Genomic DNA, 24,354 nt, shown 5'->3' on the forward strand with positions numbered 1-24,354 from the left:
GGTTTGGTTTAGATGTAAATACTGGAGTCCCTGGTTGGTGTAAATGATTAACATGCTTGGCAGCTAACTAAACATTCGGTGGCTCGAGTCAGCTCAGAGGCACCTTGGAAGAAAGGCCTGGCAGTTTACATCTGAAAAATCAGCCCTTGAAAATCCTGTGGAGCACAGTTCTGTTCTGACATACATGGAGTAGTCATGAGTCAGAATCAATTTGATAGCAACTGGTTTTTTTTTTTTTTTTTACATTGATACCAATAAAAGATGCAAAAAGATACTGAAGTCCTCCAAAAGGTTTCAAAATTCTTTATTAAGAAATTGATATTTCCTCACTTTTTAGAGATCTAGTTTAATTTTGGGCTTACCTATAGCTTCCGCGGGTGCTGAAAATCATTCGTTGTGTCCTTGCTAAAGTTAAGTAAGCCCAGAATCTCCTTAAGTGGCTGCTGAGTGTTTATTGAAATACCTTGTTATTCAAGTCCATCTTGTGCATACATACCCAGTAAGTATCAAATGTAAAGTCATAATTTTTTTTTTTAACTTCCCTCATGGCAGTATTTTGCCTAATAATTATAACTTTTTGACATACTTAGAAATTGCTTTATGCTATTAAGTCAAGTTTTGGTGGAACATTACATCAAGGAATGACACTCACTTTCAAATGCTCAGAGTAACTATAGAGTAATGAGACTGGATTTCATGAAAGGTTTGTAGAGACTGTCTTGTTGAATTATCGTAAACATAAACTGGCAGCTTTTTTGGGGGTGTGTGTATGTATATGTTTAATGTGGAAGAAGTATAGAGCTGTTTATGAGCTATGCAAAGGAGAGAAGAGAAAATTATGAAAGGGTCAGAGGTAGTAAGGCATAGAACAATAGGATGATGGAATGAGAAGGCAAAGAAATGGGCTGTATGTTTCTTAAAAGTAAAGAGAAAGCTTCAACTTGAACAGTTTTTAGTTCCAAAAAAAAATTCCTTCTGGTTTATCTCAATAGGAAGCCTATGAATTACTAACTTCACTATCTCTGCTTTTCTATATACCTATTAAAAGCCATGTTATTCTTTAAAGATATGTTTATTTTAAAATACTTCCTTTTGAAGTGAAGTGAACTTTTGATTTGATTTTGCAAAATTTTACAGTTGTATATTTTAAATCCCAGTTTTACAAGGGGATTTAGGTTTTAATTGTTCTGCTAATGCTGTAGTCACTTTATTATGATTTAACTTTTCTTCATTTCAGATTTTGGAAACCCTGGTGGTGTAGTGGTTAAGTGCTATGGCTGCTAACCAAGAGGTCGGCAGTTCGAATCTACCAGGCGCTGCCTTGAAAATCTATCGGGCAGTTCTACTCTGTCCTATAGGGTCGCTGTGAGTCAGAATCGACTGGATGGCAGTGGGTTTGGTTTTCATTTCACCTTTAATCTATGAGTTTTTTTGTTTTGGTCTTTTTTCTTCGCAGCCTCGTTTGGACCAAACTAACCATTCATTTGAAAATTCGGAGTTGGCAGATTTGGATAAGCTGAGGTATAGGCATTGCCTTACAACGCTTACAGTTCCAAGCAGATGTATAGGATTTGCAAGGAGACGAGTTGGCAGAGGTGGCAGGTAAACTATTTGTTTTGAGCTGGGTTTTCTTTACAAGCTGGAAGGGAATGAATGGGTAGGAAAATTGGGGGAAAATTCCTTCAGTTAGTATTTGGTTTTATGTTCTTTTTCAGAGTTATAATGGACCGAATAGCCACAGAACATGACCCAGTCCTGAAACAGATAGACCCTGAAATGCTGAATGGTTTTTCAAGCCCTTCTCAAACTGTAGACTTTTCTTCTAATTTCTCTCGGACCAATGCTTCCAGTAAACATTGTGAAAATAGACTGTCCCTTTCTGAAATACTAAGCAATATTAGATCATGTCGACTACAGTGTTTCCAGCCAAGGCTACTGAATTTACAGGACAGTGATAGTGAAGAACGTACCTCAAGGAAACCAGGGCAGACTGTGAACAACAAAAGAATTTCTGCAGCATCTGTAGCGTTATTGAACACCAGCAAGAATGGCATATCAGGTAGGCTAACACTTTGTTAAGAGTGTGTCGTGCTGTTTTTTTTTTTTTTTTTTTCCTCTTAATTTTCATTTCCTTATCCACTAAATTAACTCTCAGGATAAATTTTGAGGGTTTATTTTCCTAATTCCACTCAGGAAAGGAATTTTATATTTGCTTCATTTTTTTTCCTAACTTAAGAGTTTTATTATTACGTTTCACTTTTTAACCAAAATGTCCTAATATCTATAAACCACCAACATGCGTTTTCAGTGTGTCTGCCTGGTATGGTGATTATGGAGGCAGAGTGGGTAAGGAGCCCTAATGGGAAAACTGGTTATAAGCTGCCACCAGATCAGCATAGCACTATACTGTCCACTGCTGCTTTTAGTAAAGAAATTTTTTATTTTTGTTTACTAACTTTGCTTGAATGTAACCATTGCTCTTTGAGAGCACCATTGAAAACCCCTTCTCAAACATGATTTGTTAGGAGGTTCACTATGAAGAGTTGTAAGCTTTGTCTGATAGTTTCTCTCTCGAGTTGAAACCCGAAAGATTTTTTTTCATTTTAAGAGTCATTGTGCCCGTGTTCATTTAATATTTTTATGATCTGTACATTGTAAATAATGTGTAATATCTAGAGAACCTAAAATGTCATTTTGATTTGACTTCTGTGGACAGTCTTTATGACATGTGTACAAGTATTTATGCTTTGTAAATATCCTTATAATATAAACATTGTAAATGCATGGTATTCAGAGACAAAAATACAGGCAATGTGACTTACACTGTTTATATCCTTTCTTTCAGTAAAATGTGTGCATTTCTAAATTATGTCCTGAATGTTGCATTTTAATATGCAAAATTATATTAAACCATTTTAAAGTGGTTCTGAATCATTCCAGCTTGAAATTTGGCCTCAGTAGTGTTCAGTCTTTCTTAGTTACTGAACTGCTTATTTTCAGACTTGACTTAGACGTTTATTTGAAGGTTGTAATGGAAAACTGGATTTGTTTGAATGATTGGAAGTTGGCATAGCATTTCTCCAAATTAGTTGGTTAATTTTCTCCTAAATGAACTTAGGTAAGGAAAATGGCATCCATTATGAGTCTGTGAAGTTTAATGAGGTTTTGAAGCTGAAATGGATGAACACCTAATATGATTTAAGGCGGCAAGATTCTTAGAAATCTGAAGATAGTAGAAAGTTGACAAATACTAGGTCAGATGTTTTTCAGCCAACTCCAAGAAATTGTTTCGTTTGTTCAGCTGAACTAAGAAGTCCTGTGCCAAACATTACTCAAAATAATTTTGGACAGTGAGTTTTAAAATGAGCCATACAGCCACTTATGATTATATTTGATTGATTAGGCTGAACTTCATCTCTATCAATGTATATTCTGTATCAAAGAATGATTTTAATATGTTCCTACTCAACTTAGACATGACCAGATATTTGCAGCTTTCTGCTATAAAGTTCTGATCAACTCTTCTTTGAGATGATGTTCTTAAGTTAACTTTTCTGTTTTCCAGAAAATGTATTTATGTGTATGTTATTGTGTCATCAACACTATGTTTATTTTGATACAACTTAATGCCCTGGTGGCACAATGGTTAAGCACTCAGCTGCTAATCCAAAGGTTGGCAATTTGAATGCACCCAGAGGCTCCCACCAGAGAAACATCTGGTGATCTACTTCCATAAAGATTATAGCCTAAAAAACCTATGGAGCAGTTCTTCTTTGTTGTATGGGGTTGCTATGAGTTAAAAATCAACGTGAGGGCACCTGTCAACAGCAACGATGTAACTTAAATACATGTATAATAATCAGCTCCAGAATTCTGTGATTCTGCCATAGATCAACATAAAATAAGAATTTAAAGTATTATCTTGAGGTATGCATGCATTTCTCAAAGGACTTAAATCGCAAACATACAATGTTACCTTTTTTTTAAATCTGATAACATAGACTATAAATTTTTATTTTTTGCTTTCCCCCCATCAGAAAAGTAGTCTGCTTGGTCTGTATAACTTCCTGTCTTACATATTTTAATATCCTCAACATAGTACCATATCTTTCTTCCTTTGAAAAAACTTAATGCATAAGCAACAGCTGAGCTGTATTAGAAGGCAATATTTTTAATCAAGTCTTTCTATATATATATATATGTATATATATATATTTAATCACTTATTTAATGTATTTTAATCACTTATTAGAATGAAGAATTTTGTATGAAGTTTTGAGTATCCATTATACTAATTATATTTTTTAAATCATTTTCTAAGCTTTGGTTAGATAGTTTTATGTGGATTCTGTTACGGTTTAGTAAGTACCGAGAAATTTCCTTCAGCTACCTAAAGAGAAGGATTTAGGTGTTTTTAGAAAGTTGTATTTTTAAATTTGATGAACATATGCAAAATAATTAAATCCTTCTATATGTGTATTTCTTTTAGTCTGTGTTTTTGTCTTTTTTAGTTTAATGTTTTTGCCTTCTTAGTGGGCTTGGTGATTAGAGTATGTGTTTCTTTAAAAGTAACAATACTGACATAGACAACTACGTATTTACCAGCTGAGATTACCCAGTTAGACAAGTTATAAATACTGACTTCTGTTTCATAGCTGCAAAATTGATGATACTAAACAAATGAAGGGCTTAATCAGAAATAGAAGCCCTATGCACTTGGGAGTAATGTTTATTTATATCACAAATTCCTTATTTCTTTAGAAAGAGAGGGAATGGGGACTGCATCTTATGTGAACTTGAAGGTTAAGAATTTCCTTTCTTTTATGTGGTAATTTTAATAAATTAAATTTTATTAAATTTAAATAAAATAAATTATATTTTAAATTTATTTTTTTAAGTATTTTTAAATAAATAAAATTTTAGTAAATCAGGCCATAATTCCTGTATCCTAAGTGTATTATTTTCTATATCATACTCAAAGGACTTAAAACTAAAATTGAAATCTGTGTTCCTAGGCATTAGAATTAGCTACAGCTAAAGGCTTTTCATTCTAACAAGATGTTAACTTTTAAGTAAAATAAGGGAAGACAGAGAAAGGAAAGATTGTGTTGACCATGGCAAGTGAATGACCAGGAAAAATTAATTCCATACATGATTACTTGGGATCTTTTATATGAAAAGCGCTGTGCTAAGTGTTTAAAAGTTTCACAAGACAATAATCCTTACCTTCAAAGAGTTTCTAGTCCATGGCAAATATTACATCTTTATGTAAATAGAAGATAAAGTTTTTAGTCCTTTGAAAGTGCAATATTACTTATTCTTGAGATGATGTTCTTAAATTCAAAACTCAAGAAAATGTGTTTCACATCTAAAAATAGCTTTCCTTATTCAGACTTGAAGGGCCAGGTTCTTTCACATGTATCTTGGTTTTGACTAATGCGTGGTTGCAAATTAATACAGTGTCTTTTTCCTTTTCTGACTCTCTTGATATATTGCATAGATACAGTACCTTTTTAACCAGCTCCAAATATCTTAATATCGCCAGTTTATAAAGTCATTAATATTTTGTACAATGTTTCAAGAGAAATTTCTGATTTTTAATTTATCCATTTCCTTTTCCTGTTCCTTATTAAATTGCCGTAAATGTTTACAAGCATAAAAGTTTTATGAGAGGCAACACTGTGCGTGTCACTTATGATAGGCAACCAGCTAAGGTACTCACAATTATTTTTGGTTTAGAGTTGCTTCCAAAGGTGAGAAATGAATTCAGATTTCAGGGATTAAACAATTTGTTTGGCTGCTGAAGGACATAATAATGAAATTTCAGTTGTAACTATTAAGTTTGTGTGTCAGAAGTTTAAATGGGTCCTTAGTCTGTTTTCATTATCCTCTCATCCCGTTTGTTCCTCATCTCCTCACCTCATTATCACAGTTTATTCCTTAGTTTGTCCTTAGCTATGAGAGTTATGTTTATACAGTCCTGGGCAGATAGTGCCAATTTTCAAGAATTAGATTTGTCTTCAGAATAGCTCCAGTGGTTGTATGTGAACTTTCATCTGATTCCCTTTCAGCTGATGGTTTGGAATCCCACTGATGGTTGGATCTCCGTCCCCCCAAAAGATAAAGCCCCATATCTGTCCTTTCAAACAAATTTGCATATAATCAGCATTACTTCAGTAAAAGCATATATTAAAACTCTTATAACAAAGACCTACCTAGTAGATGGAGAAGTGCTGGATAATATATTCATTTTAACTTTGTGATCACCACATTGGATGCTCTTCATTAAACTCTGAAAACATGGTCTAGGCCAGCATTTCTCAAATTTGAAAAATTCCCAACTTCCCAAAAATACGTCTTTTTAGCCCAGTTTGAAAGACACAACATTAAAAGTTAAAAGATTATGAAAAATAAAGGCAGGTACAAACAAAAATTATATCTCAGTACTCTGTTACAGGATGATCATCCAGAAGGTCCAGGATGTGTTTCTATTCGATTTCTCTTTTTAGTTTATAAATGAAACAAATACAAAGTTAATAAATATTTTACCCAGGAATGAAATCTTTACCTGAGGACACTTGTGGGGCTAAGTTTAAGAAACAGTGATTTGGGGCTTTTAATTATTGAATTTGTAAAATGTATGTGTCTGGTGGCTTGCTGTCAGAATATGAGAGGGAAAGGTGATAAGAGGTCAGCCTGGGCAGACTACCAGGGTCAACTGGGAATCACATACCTGAAAGCTAAAGGATGAAATGAGGGATCTTTGGAAACAAGTTTAACATTCCAAGGATGGTGACGTGTTCTAAGAAAAAGTGTATGAATTTATCTCTGGAGTAAAAGCAGACCGTTAAATCCAGGATAAGTAATGAGCCAGATATTTAGAAAATAGCCAGAAAAGTTAGGGGTTGTAGTCAAAACCAGACTGTCGTTTATGTATTTCTGTATTTAGAAATGCAGTAATGTTACTGGTGTTCAGAATGACGTATTTGTGTTATATGAAAGGAAAAATTTCATGCTAGTTATATCCATTTGTTAGAATGTGCTTACCCAGAGAAATTTGCAGAACTTCTAAGTTAGGAATAGGGATACTTCCCATCTATCTGGAATAGTGAAATATTGCCACCTTCACAAAAGAGCCAGTTTTATGGTTATGTTTAAACTGGTAGGACTTAGAAGGGTTTAAATATTAACTCTTATAATTTTAAAAATATTTCATCTAGCATTTCTGTGTGCCTATAGCAGAATGGGGGAGTCCCTGAATGGTGCAAATGGTTAACACACTCAGCTGCTAACTGAAAGGTTGGTGATTTGAGTCCATCCAGAGGCACACCTTGGAAGAAAGGCCTGGCGATCTACTTTCGAAAAATCAGCCATTGAAAACCCCGTGAAGCACAGTTCTACTCTGACACAGATGGGGTCTCTGTGAGTCAGAATTGACTCAGCAGCAGCGGGTTTTGGTACCCTACACAAAGCTGGGCCTCTATTATGGATTTCGTTTCTGGAAAGATTTGTTTACTGTATCACTACAGGCTTTTCCTGATATATGTGTTAATACATGCCTTTTGATGAAAAAACAGTGAAGAAATAAATCATCTCATGGAACTTTTTCGGTAACTGATGAAAGGAAAAATAATTAGCAGAGAAGTTACTTTCAGTCAAATACCACCCTTCACCTTCTAGTATGTCAACCCTGAGAACCCTGAAAATGGCAATTAAATACTGATGTCCAGGTCATTAAAATCAACCTTCTTACTCCTTTCCCGTCACCCCAATATAGTGAAAGTGGTCAAATGAAAAGGGTGTTTTTTTTAATGTGTTCCAATTTTGTGTCACAACTACTGTTCCCTGTTTTTGTCTAAAGAGTTGAGGTGATACTAAACAGTGCTCTAGAATATTCCAGAAGAGGAACATCAGCTTGTTTCAAGCACAAAACACCTCATTAAAGAGCTAGATGGCATGAGGTGAAGGGGAAGAGAGAAAATGAATGTAATTTTTCAAAGCGTATCCATCTGATTAAGTTATATCTGCATCATTGATAACGCGAGCAGGAATGAGATCATTGGTGAGATTTTTGGTATCAAAATCAGCTTAAATTTAGGTTGAGAACTATGATTCATTGATTTGAACAGTGTGGATTAAGTCTGTATAGAATATTATGAGTTTTTTATGGAGAAAGTAATGGTCTTGACAAGACAGGCCAATAAATGTAGACATATTAAAAAACAGGCAACTTTATCATCATCCCTTTTTTCATATAATATAAATGATCTTCTGTTCATAAAAGCAGGTAGAACACCTCTACTCCTTTGACGCTAATTGGGGCCTTTGGAGCCCTAGTTACGCAATGGTTAAGAGCTCAGCTGCTAACCCAAAGGTTGGCAATTAGAATCCACCAGCCGCTCTTGGCAGCTCACATTCACCAGCCATTCCTTGGAAACCCTATGGGGCAAGTTCTACCCTGCTTTATAGGGTTGTTATGTGTCAGAATCAACTCATCAGCAATGGGTTTGGTTTTGGAATGTTGACAGTACTTCTCAGCCATGGACCACCACCAACGACAAAAATACGCATTTCATCTTTCCACTAATTCAGATATGTACTTTATTCTGAATTAGTAAGATTTTATTGCCTGTCTGACTTAAAAGGTATTGGAAAGATAAAAGGTTCTCATTATCATTTCTTTCTTAATTTTGAAAAAAGCACTAAAGGTGCGTTCTCTTTACTTGGTTTGGTTTTCACTTAAGGCTGTTACTACTCACCTTTTCACTTCAATGTAAACGTTAACCCTGGACTAACTTAGCACTGGATTTTAGGGAGCACGCACTGCTACCACCAGAGTCCAAGTCCGTTTCTTTTGAATCGGTATACTCTGTATATATAGGACTTAGACAGTTTTATTTGGGTTTAATTTAAGATTTTTCTTCCTGCCTTTGTATGTAGTAAACTATTTTTTCATCTCTTTCTTGACCCAAGGTTTTCAAACAGCTGGAAATTGATGAACACTTTACATTTTTATTTGATTTTGAAGATCGTAAATTTAGAATTAAAACTTTTTTTCATTTAAAAATAGAACACTTTCAGTGAATTTAACATGTGCAAAGAAAGACATTTGATTTTGTTGGTAATTCAGTAAGATAACTAATGTATACTTCACAAATACAGGTAATACTGCACCTTCCAAGTGAGCATTGTAATGTCCCAAGTTTTTGAATCTTCTAAAAATAAAATTACTGTCTTGTCTGAGAACAGGTTTCCCCTCATAGTTTAATTCACATTTTAATGGTAATGAAACAGAACAGAGAATGTAAAGATTTGCCCATTCCTGGGGCCTCACAGCTCCCTTTTCATAGTATATAAATTATACCACGCGTAACTGGTTATGGGCGGTGCGAGCAGTTTGCAATCCGCTGCTAACCTAGAGTTTGGCAGTTTACCCCACCCAGCAGTGCCACAGAAGAAAGAGCTGGCAATATGCTTCCAAAGATTACAGTCAAGAAAATCCTGTGGAGCAACTCTCTGTAACACATGAGTTTGCCATGAGTCGGAATCAACTGCAATGGAATTTTTTTTTTTTTAAACATATAACTTGTTACAAGTCTAATTTCATAAAAAATATTTTTTCTTAAGTTTCTTATTTGTGGCCCTTCTGTGTAGAAAACTTTGGGGGTGTTAAGTACCCCAGGATGAGAGTATAATCTACTTTAAACTCCTTCGGGTAATATTGAATAGATTGCTCAGCTGCATGTAAAGGTTGGCTCATGTTAGTATGTCGTCTTTTCTTCCCAATTAATACTATATGATTTTATGGCAGGGACCCTCTACCTCATTTATTTTCCCTGTATCCACTGTAACTGTTGGTGCAGCACTCTGTGCCATAGTGGATATTTAGTAAATACTTGTTGGCTAAAATAATCTGGAGAGAGGTAAGAAGGTAATAAAGAAAAATAAAGCAAAAATTACTGTAGTAGTGCATATATTCTGATGTGATTTAGTATTGCCTTACTCTAATAATGTACTGACTTCTATGGAAATAGCTTTCTGTCCTCTAAATCAGTTTATCAGTGATCTACTAAGATATCAGTGAATGAAAGTTTATATTTTTTCAACAAAAGTATTTCCTAATATAACTTGCTTTTTTTTTAAATAATATTTTATTATGTTTGTGGTGAAAACTTACACAACAAATTAGGTTCCCATTTGACAATTTCTATACAAATTGTTCAGTGACATGTTACATTTTTCATAATATGTCAACATTGTCTTTAATTATGTTCTGGTTGTTTGGTTTCCAGTACTGTAGCTTCGCTGTCCCTTTATCTCCCCTCTCTCTTTGCTCCAGAGTGATTGTTGACCTTTTGATCTCATATAAAAACCATCGATCTCATATGGATGGTTTTTTAATGGAACCCTTTACTCATGGATAATATCCTTTATTTTGTGTGCCAATCAGTTATTTTACTAAAAGGTGACCTCAGGAGAGTTTTAGCTTGTCTTTTAAGCAAAAGTTCTAGATGTCTTGTTTTTGGACACAACATAATTGATTACATGTACAGATATCTTTAATTTCTAGAACACTTTTGTAGTTCTTAGCTGGTGTTTTTATAGGTAGAACTTATTTTAGACAGTGAACATACTGGCTTAAACGATGATGAATGGTTTTGTTAGATGAATACCTTTGTCTTTTACTCTGATTTGTAATCGGAAAAGTATATTCACTTCACTGTCATGTATGAAAACCAACAGTAAGAATCATTTAGTCTTGCAGATAGTCCTGTTTTCTTATTAAGGGTATATCTTAGTCATCATTATTATTTGCATCAGTGAATCAAAGTTTTTCTCATTACATAGTTAGCATGAGAGTCTTAAGAGTGATCTCAAAGATACTAAGTCTGAATAAAATAATCCGAATATTAAAACTGTGTTATGCAGGAAAACTCCATCTAGGAATGTTTTTGTGCTGTGATATTAGGGATGTCCTGGATATCGGTATAAAGCACTTCAGCTGAAAGACTTTATCATTTGTATTGGGTTCTTTACTGATGATGTATATTGCGATTTATAATTGCTTTCCATCTTAATTGTGAAATAAGTTTATACTGCATTCTACTTATGTTACTAAAAATATTTGAACATGTCCTTACTTCTGAAATGCATTCCCTCTCCCAGTGACAGGGGGTATTACAGAAGAGCAGTTTCAGACACATCAGCAGCAGTTAGTTCAAATGCAAAGGCAGCAGCTTGCTCAGCTTCAGCAGAAACAGCAGTCCCAGCATTCCTCGCAGCAGACGCATCCGAAAGCGCAGGTAAACCTGTCTTTTAGCCGTGGTTAGGCCTCTTCCTTTGTTCCATAATTATGTACTTTTGTTCAGTTTTAGTCAAGTCACAGAAGATAACCTTGCTGTTGCCACTTTTGATTTTGAGGATATCACTTAAGTTTCTTTCCAGTTAATTTTCTTAAGTGACTAGTTTACAAACTAGTCACTTAATCTTTTATGAGTTTTATAATATTTTATAAGAAGAGCATTAGAGTCAAATGTATTTTTAATTTAGGAGAGAAGTAGCTACATTTTGGGGAGTGGGCTATTGAGAATTCATAGAAGTAGTTATATAGTCTTAGAGCCGTTGTCCCCCTCCCACAGCCCCCTGAAAAGTTTTTTTTCAGGGATGTAATTTTCTAACTCCTTTCTAAACTGTGTGTTTAAGTGCCATGTGGGTATGTCTCATGTGCTGAAAGATAATTCTCTTGAATTATGCAATAAATCTAAATAACATAGCCCCTTGCTTCTTTGAATCACTTTTCCCTGTAGGAAAACCTTGCCACTGGGAGAGTTTTCCCATGGATACCATAAGAGAAGGCACTGGAGATAAGAAAAAAAAAAAAAAAAACTTCATAAAACTGTAGTTGGGAAGTATATTTCAAATTTGCGGTAGCTGGAAAAATTGGCATTTTAGGTCTTAAGTTGTTGCTCTGTAAATGTTTTGATATAAATGTTCTCACTTTGATTCTCAGTTTATCACTACATTGGTTGATCAGATTCTAAAGTAATAATTGAGATTAACTCAATCGTGGCTGTGTCCCATGAGCTGTCAGGCCAGGATCCGCCCATAGTTGTTCAGCTCATCCTCAGAGGGTTGATCTCTGTCCCCACAAGCCTAAAAATCTGAGCACAGTTACTTCTTTGGAGGACGTAACACTGACCTTAAAGATTGAGTCCAGCAATAAGAAAATCTCAGGGACCCTAGGATACATCAGACATTCCTGTGACACCCAGCTGGATCTGGACTGGCCTATACAATCTAGGGCTATCGGTTGTTAGTTAACAGTTAACCTGTTTTATATTAGAATCAACCTGTTTGCTTTTTCTGAGTCTCTTGGTTAGTTAGCCTAAAGTATTTTCAGGCTACTGCAAGATTAGGCCAAGATGCATTTTTACATTGTGGCAAAAATGACTGTTCGTTATCTCTGTGTGATTTCAGTTAGCCCAGAGTATCTAAATTGTCAGGTACGTTTAAAATCATTCAGTAGCGCTCACTGGAAAAATTTATAGAGCGTTAAAGGTTTGGGTTTTTTAAATCTTCTAGTTCTTTCTCAGAAATAGTAGCTGCGCAGTTTTTAGTCACTTCTGTGCTTCATATGCCAGAAAGAGTCTGTGAAGTCCTGGGTCTCTTTATCTAAGCACTTGCAACTGTTCAAGTTACCACTAAAAAAAAATTAGAGAGGCAGTAATAGTCTCTTGCATTGGCCACATTCATTAGTATGTTCCCGAAATCACATCTAGAAAATTGAGAGTTTCCCTTTGTTCATTGTGTAGGGCTCAAGCACCTCTGACTGTATGTCTAAAACACTTGACTCAGCCAGCGCCCACTTTGCTGCATCTGCAGTGGTCAGTGCACCTGTTCCAAGTCGCAGTGAGGTAGCCAAGGAACAGAACACTGGTCACAACAACATAAATGGTGTTGTCCAGCCTTCAGGTAAGGCCGTGGTTTCACATGGCACTTACTAGCTTGAAGTTGTAACTCACTGATTTGGGGTATGGTTTTTGTTCATTTAATTCTCTTAAATTCAAGAAGAAAATATAACAAAAGAGATCAATTGATACTCTTTGGAATTTCTTTTGGAAGGTATGGGGAATGGCTAGGTCTTTTCTAGAATTCACATGTAGCCTGTTCCTCCCTGTTTACTCTTGTACCCACTGATACCTACATGGGTAACTCTCCACCCTTCCCAGTGTCGTCCATATTCTGTCAGTTACCTCACACCTTAGGAAACTCATTGAGCTAATCAATAACCATCACCACTGAATCATCCATGCAGTGAGAAGATAGTGAAATATAATCCAGATGGTCTATTGATAAATTTGCAACAGGATTTACCTTCCCACTCTTAAATATTAATAGGCATACTGCCCCTGACTTCTTGCTCTTCAGATACAGTGTTGCTGTGGAACCATGTCTGCTGTTTGCCACCCTGGGTCCTCAAAGACTATAGCTGTTTCTGTCATCTTTCAACTACCTCACAGACCCTAGAGTTCCCCAGTTCCTTTAACATACACATGTAATCCTAATTTCCCACCCTTACTAATGTCTATGCAGCTTCCAGATTCTTTGGGAAATACACCTATCACTTGTATGTGCCCTCAACCTCCATAAACAAACTCTGACTTCAGGGCTTCCCTGCCTATTATATTTGCCTCCAGAGTTCCCCAGGAATGGAGGTAGCAGAATATTTACAAATCCGTTTTGTGCAGGCCAATAGAAGGAGGGTGTCTTTGGGGTTGTAACAGATCAGTACATCATACCTACAGAGCAGAAGCTCTCTTTTGAGAGGCCATTGTGTGAAAATTTTAACTTGGTATTTAATTAGAATGAAAATGCTTATATTTGTTTTTATTATTAAACTTCTGACATTTTAAGAGCTGTATCAATGTCCCATGGCATGAATTGAATGATATTTTTTTATTTTTTCCAGGAGCCTCTAAAACATTATACTCTACCAATATGGCTTTATCATCCAGCCCAGGGATTTCAGCTGTACAACTTGTAAGGACAGTTGGCCACACCACTACAAACCACTTAATCCCAGCATTGTGCACAAGCAGTCCTCAAACACTTCCCATGAACAATTCCTGCCTGACAAATGCAGTGCACCTCAATAACGTCAGTGTTGTTTCTCCAGTCAATGTGCATATCAACACAAGGACTTCAGCACCATCGCCAACAGCCTTAAAACTTGCCACAGTGGCTGCCAGTATGGACAGAGTGCCAAAGGTTACTCCCAGCAGTGCCATCAGCAGCATAGCAAGGTGTGTGTGTATGGGTGTGTGTGTTTCAGGTATTATTCTGTCCCTTTATTGTGGCTTCCCTGTGGGAGGAAAAAGACATTTGTTGTTGTCGTTCACTGCTCAAGTAATAGGCATCTGTTGACAGATACTGAGGATCTTCTTAGTGTAAAGCTCTGTGACTGATTACTTGAGGTAGCTAGTAGCGTGTTTAAGTGCCAATCAGAATTGTAAAAAAAAAAAAAAGACATCAGTTTTGATAAACGTATCAAAAAGTCTTATTTTTTAGAAGCTTTTATATTGCTTTTTTGTAGTTTAGTTTGGACAGTCTCAAAGGTTTAGAATTATCACTAAATTCTGTGCCATGGGTTAGATTTATGTTTTCTTCAGCATTATACACAAGGAGTATTTAAAAGAAATTATTCTATAAATAGATTAATGTTGAGAATTTTCTGAGATTAAAGTATTTTGAAGTGTGGTTTTATACTTTTTTTCCATGGTACTAATACAAGGAGAACAGTGAATCAGGAAAAAAAAATTTGTATGTGTTACTAAGTACGTGACCTTAAAACCATAAAAATTAAATCATGAAGGAATTTAAGTAATATTATGCTCCTAATGATTATTCTTTTTGAGTATCTTATGCTCCATCTATTGTAAAAAAACAAAAAAACTTACTCTCTTAAATACTTAATAAATAATTATCATTGGCTTCTACCGAAATGCTATATTAAATTATTATCTGTCCTAAATAAACAGTTACAGTCAAGCCGTGAGGAATTGATGGGATTTCTAAGCTGACGAAAACCTCCTCATCCCTGTTTAGAAATTGTAAAAATGGGAAATATTTTTGAGAAGTACATGTTAAGTTGTAATTACGTAAAAACATCTATGTAAATACTAAATGAAAATCTCACGTTCTAGAGAGTGTTAATGCTTCTTTTACTCTTTGCCTTATTATAGAGAGAACCATGAACCAGAAAGATTGGGTTTAAATGGAATAACAGAGACCACAGTAGCCATGGAAGTGACATAACTTAAAACTGTGTGGCTTTGACCTGTGCTGATGGTATGCAGTCATTCATATTCCAGCCGAATGCAAAAGGCGACACTCTGTGGATCACAGAGCGTTACAGTGGACCTAAATGGACTACAGTATATCGGATGTTAAGTCGATATATAATGTATATTTTGTAAAATTGGGAAAATCACTACCTTGTAAAATAGTTTATTTGTATCATCAATATTATTTCTGTTACTTGAATAGTAGATATTCATCATCATGCTTTTGCACTTGAATTTGCAACTGAATGGATTTTAAAAAAATAATTCTTTAATGGGATCATGAGCATGAAATGGGATCCTGCATCACTTGTTTTAACTATTTATTTTGCCATGTTTACATTTTGTATCTTGTAAAAAATAAAATCCAACTTTGTGTCTAAAAACTTAAAGATTCATAGCTAGGAAATGAAATTCTTGTAATTTTTTTCTAAAGGAACTGTAAAGTTTTCACTTGGTTCATTTTGTTTCACAATTTGACTAGATGGACTTTTTGGTAAATACTTTAGTGGCATTTCACTGTCAAATATGAAGTTCAAGGCAAAATAGTATTTTCTATTACTGTGCAGGGGGAAGGGATGGATCGATACATGCAAATTTAATGTAGTAACTCACTTTTCCATATATTTTGAATGTATATTTCTATTTATAATACCAGTTTATAAAAAAGTAATTACACAGAAAAAACGGACTAGGAAAAATTATGCATCTGGCACATTTAAACTGTGCAGATATGAAAATTTTTCAAGGATTACATTTTATCTGAAGACTGCATATTTTAACTGGCTTTAAAACAGTAACACACCACATAAAGAATATTTTACCAGGTATGTATTGCTTTATATCATTGCAATAATTATTGGAAGTCTAGATATCGAGCCATCCCAGGTGTTGGGGGGGGGGAGGGTTGTGGCAAGATTGTCTTTTCAATTTTGGAGAGTTTTCCTGTGGCTACAAGGCAAGTAACGGGTTGGAAAAAGTCTGACTGTAAGCGTTGGACACCTTCATAGTGTAGTGTTTTAGTGACTTTTTTTATACGGTTCTTGTAAATTAGATACGTGTAGTGGTGTTTCAGAATGTTTGTTTATGCACTAGTTCAGACAACTTTCCCTGTTACTTGTTCTTGATAAGTGAAAACTGCAGGGAAATAAAAATACATATCAAAACATGGACATGCTGCATATGTGTTTATTTCACAATGTGCACACAGTGTAAGTGAAAATTTAAGGGAGATGATAGCACTTAACAGCACTTTTCATTTTCACAGTGCTTTCCAAGCATTAATGAAAAGAACTATAAGAAGCTCATCTATGGGCATTATTGGGTTTCAGATAATCCAATATAAACTACCTTTGGTATGAATAGCTCTTAAAATATTTTACAGAATGTAATTTGCAGTATAACATTCATTGAACTCTCATAAATGAGCCTCATTTTATAAATAAAAGTTTAGAGTAGAATTATATTGCAAGGGGGTTTTGTCAAGTAAGTACTGGGAAATGTAAATATTTTTAATGAATACAGTTAAAACCATTTCAAACTTACATAATTTTATACTTTACATTTTTATATCTGCAGTCCTGAAAGTTGTAAATTGATATGTCAGTTGAATTAATGGGCCAAGATTTCTGCTGAGAGGGGTTTTATTCAGGTCCTGATGTGTAAAACAATTTATGGCCAAAACCATAGGAAAAATAATAAATTTAATTTCTTCAGTGGTTGTGACCTGATAGGATCCATGCTCGTTTCTGCCATACTACCTCTGGAGTTACTCATTGCTGATTATATAAAGGAAATAATTTTGATTTGATATGTATTATGTGTTCATTCTGCTTATAGTTGGATGTATCTTCTTGCTATTAAGAACTCAAAACAACTTTAGTGCCAATTTTGGAGAAAGATTTTTTTTTTTCCATTTTATTGAAGTAAAGCATGAAGTGAATTTGCCTTTATGTGATAAACATGTTTTAAATAATTTAAGTAAAACAAAAGAATTATCCTTCTGTACAGTTTCTGGAGGTGGTGGCAAACTCAGAACTTACCAAAGACTGGTGACTAATTTATTTGTTCCTTTTGAAGTAAAATAGAAAGAGAAGCCTTCCTTATTTTGGTGGTTGTAACTGTTTCATAGATGGCATTTCAGTTACTTGCATGCACGCTTTTCCAGTGTTTTTCAACATCTTAAGGGGCAGATCCTTTTCACCTTATTAAATTGAATATTTTGCACTGTCCCTACACTGACAAGTACCATCTCTTGGTTTTCTGAGGAAACTAGTATTTGTACTTGTAAGCCAATAAGCTTCTAGAATCCTTGGAGAATGGTTTTTGGGGGAGTGAGTGTAGTAAGGGTGTGTGTGTGAGTGTAATAACAGGGTAACTCGTATTAAAGAGAGTACTCCTTCCTGTCCCAGAAATTGCAGGTCATCATTATGACCAGTTATTGTGACATAGCTCTAAGTATATTAGAGGTTGTAATACGTAGTCTTTTCTTTGCAAAAGACCAAGGGAAAAATAAAAATGTTTGGAGGGCACATTTAAAAAGAATAAAAACACAGAGATATATAGATAACATTTTTTCTGTCTTTTAAAAATAAGGAATACAGTATTTTCAACTGTGCCTAAGTGTTTTTTTTATTATCAAGCTTTTTGGTGGGGGGAGGGGGGACAGAGGGATGGTGGTAAAGAGGACTAACATTTCAGAAGCCTCTCATAGTATTTGAATGTAATGCTACACCTTCAGACAAATGTTGTTGATCAGTAATACACTTTTAACTCAAGCGTTTTGTTTTCCCTTAAGCAGCCTGGCAAATGACTGCATTTGAAAAGATAAGGGTGTCTCAAGTAATTCTGAATATTATAACCCGTAAGACAAGAGATGATTTTCCGTCACCAGCAAAAAATAAGCACCATAAAAATAGCTAACATCATGGAACATGTGAAGTTGTCTTTTTCATTTAGTCCTAACAGCACTTCTGTAAAGTACTGTTATTTTTCCCATGTTACCAAAAAACCCAAACCAAACCCACTGCATTGAGTCGATTCAGACTCATAGCGACCCTATAGGACAGAGTAGAACTGCCCAAGGAGCGCCTGGTGGATTGGAACTGCTGACCTCTTGGTTAGCAGCCGTGGCATTCAACCACTATGCCACCATGTTACAGACCAGGAAAGCGAAGCTTAGGAACATTAAGTTACTAGCCCTGTGTCACATAGTAACATAAATTACTAATCCAGGAGTTAAACCTAGCCAGCCACCATACTTGTATCCACTGCTTCCATCTTCAGTATGAAAGTACTACTCCTCAAAGAAGTAATTATGCATCTCAGTCCGTTTACTGGCAGCATCCATAGCAGGGTTTTAAATTTCATTTAGAAAGCAACCACCCCTACTCTTATACCACCAGGCAATTGATATTTGTTTTTTGTTGTTTTCTTTATTCCCAAACTTTGCCCGTTAGAGCCGATTGTGGTTTTTAGCCATCTGCCAAGCAAACCCAAACCAATCAGTTTATCCTCTCTCTGCCCCACCTTGCCACTAAGTTAAAGCTCTCACTCAGCACAAGGCAAAGGGAGCTACCTGGGTGTGAGCCAGGATCTGCCTGAGTTGGCCTGTCTCTGAACCTTGGTTTAAGCATGTTCCTGAAACTACTTGAAGTATGTCTTGGTGGGGGCGTACATATAGCCCACGTGTCACTGGCTTCTTAGCAAGGAAGTAAATGATGTGTGGTCTCAGGCTGAGTTAGTCTAGAGGTCTTTAAGTCAGTGTCGTCAAGGCCGAATCAAGTATGGACAGTTCTATGACATATTGTAATGAGCTTATACTGAGTATATACAATGCTAAGCAACTTCAGTGACTACAAGTTATAAAAGGGCACCAGAACCACATATTTTCCAGAGGAAGGGACAATGAGGGGAATAAGCAAGAAGCAATACAGAGAATTTGGAGGAAGCAAGGTTTTAATCTCTGCTGTTTAACTGGTTGGTGATTTCATCATCCTGGTACTCTGAACGTGTACAATGAATGAATGGGTGGAATTAGATTAACTTTTTCTTTTTTTGGCCAGTTCTCATGCTATAAGAATCTACCCTGCCCCCCACCCCGCCCCATTGCCCAGGTGGCTCTCTTAGCTTTCCAGAAAAATCACCTTCCCTGCTATTGTCAGTGTCCACTGACTTACCAGCACAATTGAAAAGAAATCAGTGTAACAAGTCACACCCTATATATCCTCCTACCACTCCTTTTCCTGTTGTCTGAAGGGAGGACAATTACTATTTCAAACATGGGCTCAAGATGTTTGTGACTTACTGCACAGCTAGAAACTTTAACATAGGGAAGAAGAAGGTAACACTGGGCCACGTACTTACCCAGCAATGATTTATTTGGTGCAGAATTTCAGGCTTGGGCCGCCTCAAAATGGGGTCTCTTACATCATATCAAAATTAGAAGTCCTCTCTGTATTTAAAGATGACGTGTTAAATTCTCGTGAATGCTCCCTTGTAACGTTACTGCATATTCAAATAAAATCCCTAGTACTCTGGCTGACACAGTAACATTGCAGGGCAAAAAAAATGATAAAATATCTCTCAACACTGACCCTTCCCTCAGAATGAATGCCTGTTATCCTCAGAAGAGCCTAGGACTCTGCAGTTATCTTTCATGCTAGAACAAAAGAGGCTAACTCCAGTCACACACACACACACACACACACACACAAACCTTCGTGTACAAACTATCAGTTGAGGAAGAGCGTTTTAAAGCAATGACATGTTCCACTTACCGATGTTGAAAACTTAGACATTGTGGAAGGACACTGCGTTCGTCCTCTGCTCAGTCTCAGGGCCTCCAGGGGTCACTGGCACACACAGTTCTGATCTTAATAAAGCTTGTCTCTTGGGTCCTTTTCTCTCTGATGTGGTAGGTTTTGGTCAGTGGCCACATGAGCCCAGATTAAGGATAGCCAAGGTGCAGGACTTCAGCTTTTAACATACTGAGATTCAGAAAGGGCATCTAATTAGCTGTTGTTGAGTCACAAACTACTACAAATAGCAGCCCGATAATTACACTGTCTCAGTTTCTGTGGCAGAAGGCTGAAATCAGGGTGTCTGTGCTGGGCTGTGTTGTTGTCTGGAGGTGCAAGTAGATAAGGCTGCACTTGCAAGCTCCCTCAGGTTGGCAGAATTCATTTCCTCAAGGATGTAGAATTCACAGCCAGCAAACTTCTTCAAAGCCAGCAGTGGATAGTTTCTGCTGCTTAGAGTCTCTTACTTGGGAGAAGTCCAGTTGTTGTATGCCGTCGAATAGATCCCGACTCGTAGCGACTCTGTAGGACAGAGTAGAACTGCCCCAGAAGGTTCCTAGGCTGGTATCTTTACTGGAGCGGATCATCGGGTTTTTTCTCTCATGGAGTGGCTGGTGGATTCCAACCGCTGACCTTTCAGTTAGCAGCCGAGTGCTTACTTGGTGCTCGTAGGGAAGCCTTGGGACCCTCTTAAAGGGCTCACCTGATTAAGTCAGGTACAACCAAACCCAAACCCGTTGCCGTCAAGTCGATCCCAACTCATAGTGACCCTATAAGACAGGATAGAACTGTCCCATAGAGCTGCCAAGGCTGTGGTCTTTATGGAAGCCCTCCAGTGGTTTCCACTGCACATAAAATGAGTTTCTACTATAACTGTAAGATCTCATTTGGTCTTGCTCTGTCTTCCTCTCCAAATTCATCCCATGCCGTTTCCCGCCTCTCACCACACTTGAGCCCACTGGTTTACCTGGTCCTTGACATCAGCAAACTATTTCCTGCCTCAGTGCCTTTGTACATGCAATTGCACAGGATAATCACTCCTCTTTCTATCAGCTCCTTCTCATCTTCTAGGCATGAGGGTCACCTCATCAGACAGATGCTCTTTGGCCATCCTAGCTAAAGAAAGTCTTCTGTCACTCTGCCCCAGTCCCTTGTCTGTGAGTGCTGTGAAGGAAATAATTTGTATTACTTGTCTGTTCACTGATTATTTCATCTGTCTCTGGCTTCATAAGGGTAAGGAGTTACTCTCTGCTGTATTCCTTGTACCTGACACAGAGCCTAGTACATGGTAGTTGTTCAAATATTTGTTGGATAAATGAATAACAATTAGTGTTATTAAACAGGGTCAAGATATTTCCTTTTTATTTTATTCCTCTTTTATTTTAAGCAAAAATGTGGTCACTGGACATAGTTTCATTTCTTTTGGACTTCTTAGCAAAAAAGTTTGGAGGTCTAGAATGGTTTAATTATGCTTCAAATTTTTGACCTATAGCTTAAGAAATTGCTTTTCCTTGTGAAGCTTCCTTATGAGGTGGTTATTATCCTATATATGACTTTAATACATAACCTAACAGGTGGTTGTGGATGTATAGTGGCAGAAAATACCTTGTTTTAAGATTCCCAAAAGCTATTTTTCTGCTTATACTGAGACAGAATTAGCAGTTGCCCTCAAGCGTGAGGAAACCTGGGAGCAGGTTGGATAGCTGCTAGGGATAGTTCTTTATCAATGACTATTGTAAGACTCATCTGGCTGATCATTGCTTACTTCTGCATTGTGCTTTTAGGGTCTGTTTTTGTTTTTAAAAATCGGATTTCAGCACAGTTCTCACAGTTAAGTGAATTAGCAAAGCTTTCCACGTAAGCTGTTTTGGAGGTTTGATGACTCTCACACCAAAAGCCACATCAAATGTTTACAAAAAAATGCAAATGATATCTGCATGCGGCTGTCAATGTTTGACATCAGTTCTCCTCCAAGATGCATCTTGCGTGTGTTTAGTTTTTCATTCGTAAACAATTCTGTCCTGACTGCTTTGGAGAGTGCTGTTCATCCCACCTCCAGCACTGGGGGTAGAATTTGCTTCGGTGCTTATGAATGAGGAACAACTCCTTTCTCAAAGGCTTTCGTCCTTCTCAATTCTATCCTGGAAAACACATTGTTTGGAATTTTTTATAACTAAAAAAGGAGCCCTACTTATGATCTAGTATAACTTTCTCATTTTACATGTTAAGAAACCAAGACCCAGAGAGTGAAGGAGCTTGTCCAGACTCACAGCTGGATGGTGCCTGATCTGGGACTGATCCTAGAGGGATACCAATTCCCATATGCTTCCATTATGTGACATTGGTCCAGCCAATGGTAGATTAAGTGTTTTCAGCTCTTAGTTATAAATTCTAATTTTGAAAGTGTCAGCTGAGAAGTTACTAATTAATATTCAGATTAGGCATATTTTGGGGACGCTTCTTAAGTAAAATACTCTGTGCCTTGAAATTAGTATTTTAAGCGTCCACTTGCATTAAGGGTGATATTTAAGATTATTATATATAAATAGAGGTTCATCAGATTATACAATTCTTAAAAAAAACTGCAAGCCAACTGTTCATAAATTTTGTATGTATTCATTAATTCAGCCTAATTTCATTAGATTACAGATACTTATTTGTATCTATAGGAAGAAGGAGCTGGTGGTCTACTATTGAAAATATTAGCCAGTGAAAATCTTATAAATAGTAGCAGAACGTTGCCTGATGTAGTGCTGGAAGATGAGCCCCTCGTGTTGGAAGGCACTCAAAATGCAAGTGGGGAAGAGTAGAGTACTCAAAGTAGAGTCGGCCTTAATGACATGGATAAGGTCAAGCTTTCAGGCTTGACTTCATTTGTTGATGTGGCACGACTCAAAATGAGAAAAAGCAGCTGCAAACATCCATTAATAATATGAACATGGAATGTAGGAAGTATGAATATAAGAAAATTGGAAATTATCAAAAATGAAATAGAATACACGAACATCTATATCTTAAGCATTAGTGATCTGAAATGGATTGGTACTGGCTATTTTGAATCAGACAATCACGTGGTCTATTTTGCTGGGAATAACAAATTGAAGGAATGGTGCTGCATTCTCTCAACAAAAAGAACATTTCAAGATCTATCCTGAAGTATGATGCTGTTAGCGATAGGATAATACGGTGGTCAAGGTTGTATGATAACCATACACCTGCAATGAAGGCTAGTTAATATGACTATTTTTCAAATTTGCACACCAACCACTTAGGCCAAAGATGAGGATATTGAAGATTTTTACCAACTTCTGCAGTCTGAAATTGATCAAATATGCAATCAAGATGCACTGATAATTACTGATAATTGGGATGCAAAAGTTGGAAACAAAGAGAAAAACAATAATTGGAAAATATGACCTTGCTGATAGAAATGATGCTGGAGGTGGTATGATAGAATTTTGCAAGACCAACGACTTCTTCATTGCAGATACCTTTTTTCAACAATGTAAACGGTGACTATATATGTGAACCTCCCCAGATGGAATACACAGGAATCAAAGTGAACACATCTGTGGAAAGAGATAATGGAAAAGCTCGATATCATTAGTCAAAACAAGGCCAGGGGCCAACTGTGGAACAGAGCATCAATTGCTCATATGCAAGTTCAAGTTAAAGCTGAAGAAAATTAGAACAAGTCCACAAGAGCCAAAGTATGACCTTGAGTATATTCCACCTAATTTAGAGACCATCTCAAGAATAGATTTAGCTTATTAAACACTAATGACTAAAGACCAGACGAGTTGTGGAATGACACCAAAGACATGATAAATGAAAAAAGCAAGAGGTCATTAAAAAGACAGGAAAGAAAGAAAAGATGGATACCAGAAGAGACTCTGAAATTTGCTCTTGTACATAGAGTGGCTAAAACGAAAAGGAAGAAATGATGAAGTAAAAGAACCAAACAGAAGACTTCAAAGGGCAACTCGAGAAGACAAAGTACTGTAATGACATGTGCAAAGACCTTGAGTTAGAAAACCAGAAGGGAAGAACACAATTGGCATTTCTCAAGCTGAAAGAAAAGAGAAAATTCAAGCCTCAAGTTGCAATATTGAAGAATTCTACAGGGTAAATACTAAATGATGCAGGAAACATCAAAAGAAGATGGAAGAAATGCACAGAATCAGTGTACCGAAAAGAATTAGTTGACGTTCAAC

The 24,354-nt window shown here is 36.4% G+C and overlaps 1 protein-coding gene across 2 annotated transcripts in view; it reads left to right on the forward strand.

Annotated features, from left to right (window-relative positions):
• Window positions 1–17,243, forward strand: part of EPC2 (enhancer of polycomb homolog 2) — a 160,438-nt gene extending 143,195 nt beyond the window's left edge. Inside the window, exons 9-14 of one of the 2 annotated variants that reach the window (XM_049887166.1) lie at window positions 1,457–1,602; window positions 1,716–2,059; window positions 11,167–11,303; window positions 12,813–12,972; window positions 13,970–14,303; window positions 15,243–17,243. In XM_049887166.1, the coding sequence (XP_049743123.1) occupies window positions 1,457–1,602; window positions 1,716–2,059; window positions 11,167–11,303; window positions 12,813–12,972; window positions 13,970–14,303; window positions 15,243–15,315 (1,194 nt within the window). In that variant the 3' untranslated portion in view covers window positions 15,316–17,243. The remainder of the gene's footprint in view (window positions 1–1,456; window positions 1,603–1,715; window positions 2,060–11,166; window positions 11,304–12,812; window positions 12,973–13,969; window positions 14,304–15,242) is intronic. The other variant, XM_049887164.1, reaches the window with a different exon arrangement.
• The last annotated feature ends 7,111 nt before the right edge of the window (window positions 17,244–24,354 follow it).

The sequence above is a fragment of the Elephas maximus genome, chromosome 6 (assembly GCF_024166365.1).
Source record: "Elephas maximus indicus isolate mEleMax1 chromosome 6, mEleMax1 primary haplotype, whole genome shotgun sequence".
In the NCBI taxonomy this organism is placed as follows: Eukaryota; Metazoa; Chordata; class Mammalia; order Proboscidea; family Elephantidae; genus Elephas; species Elephas maximus.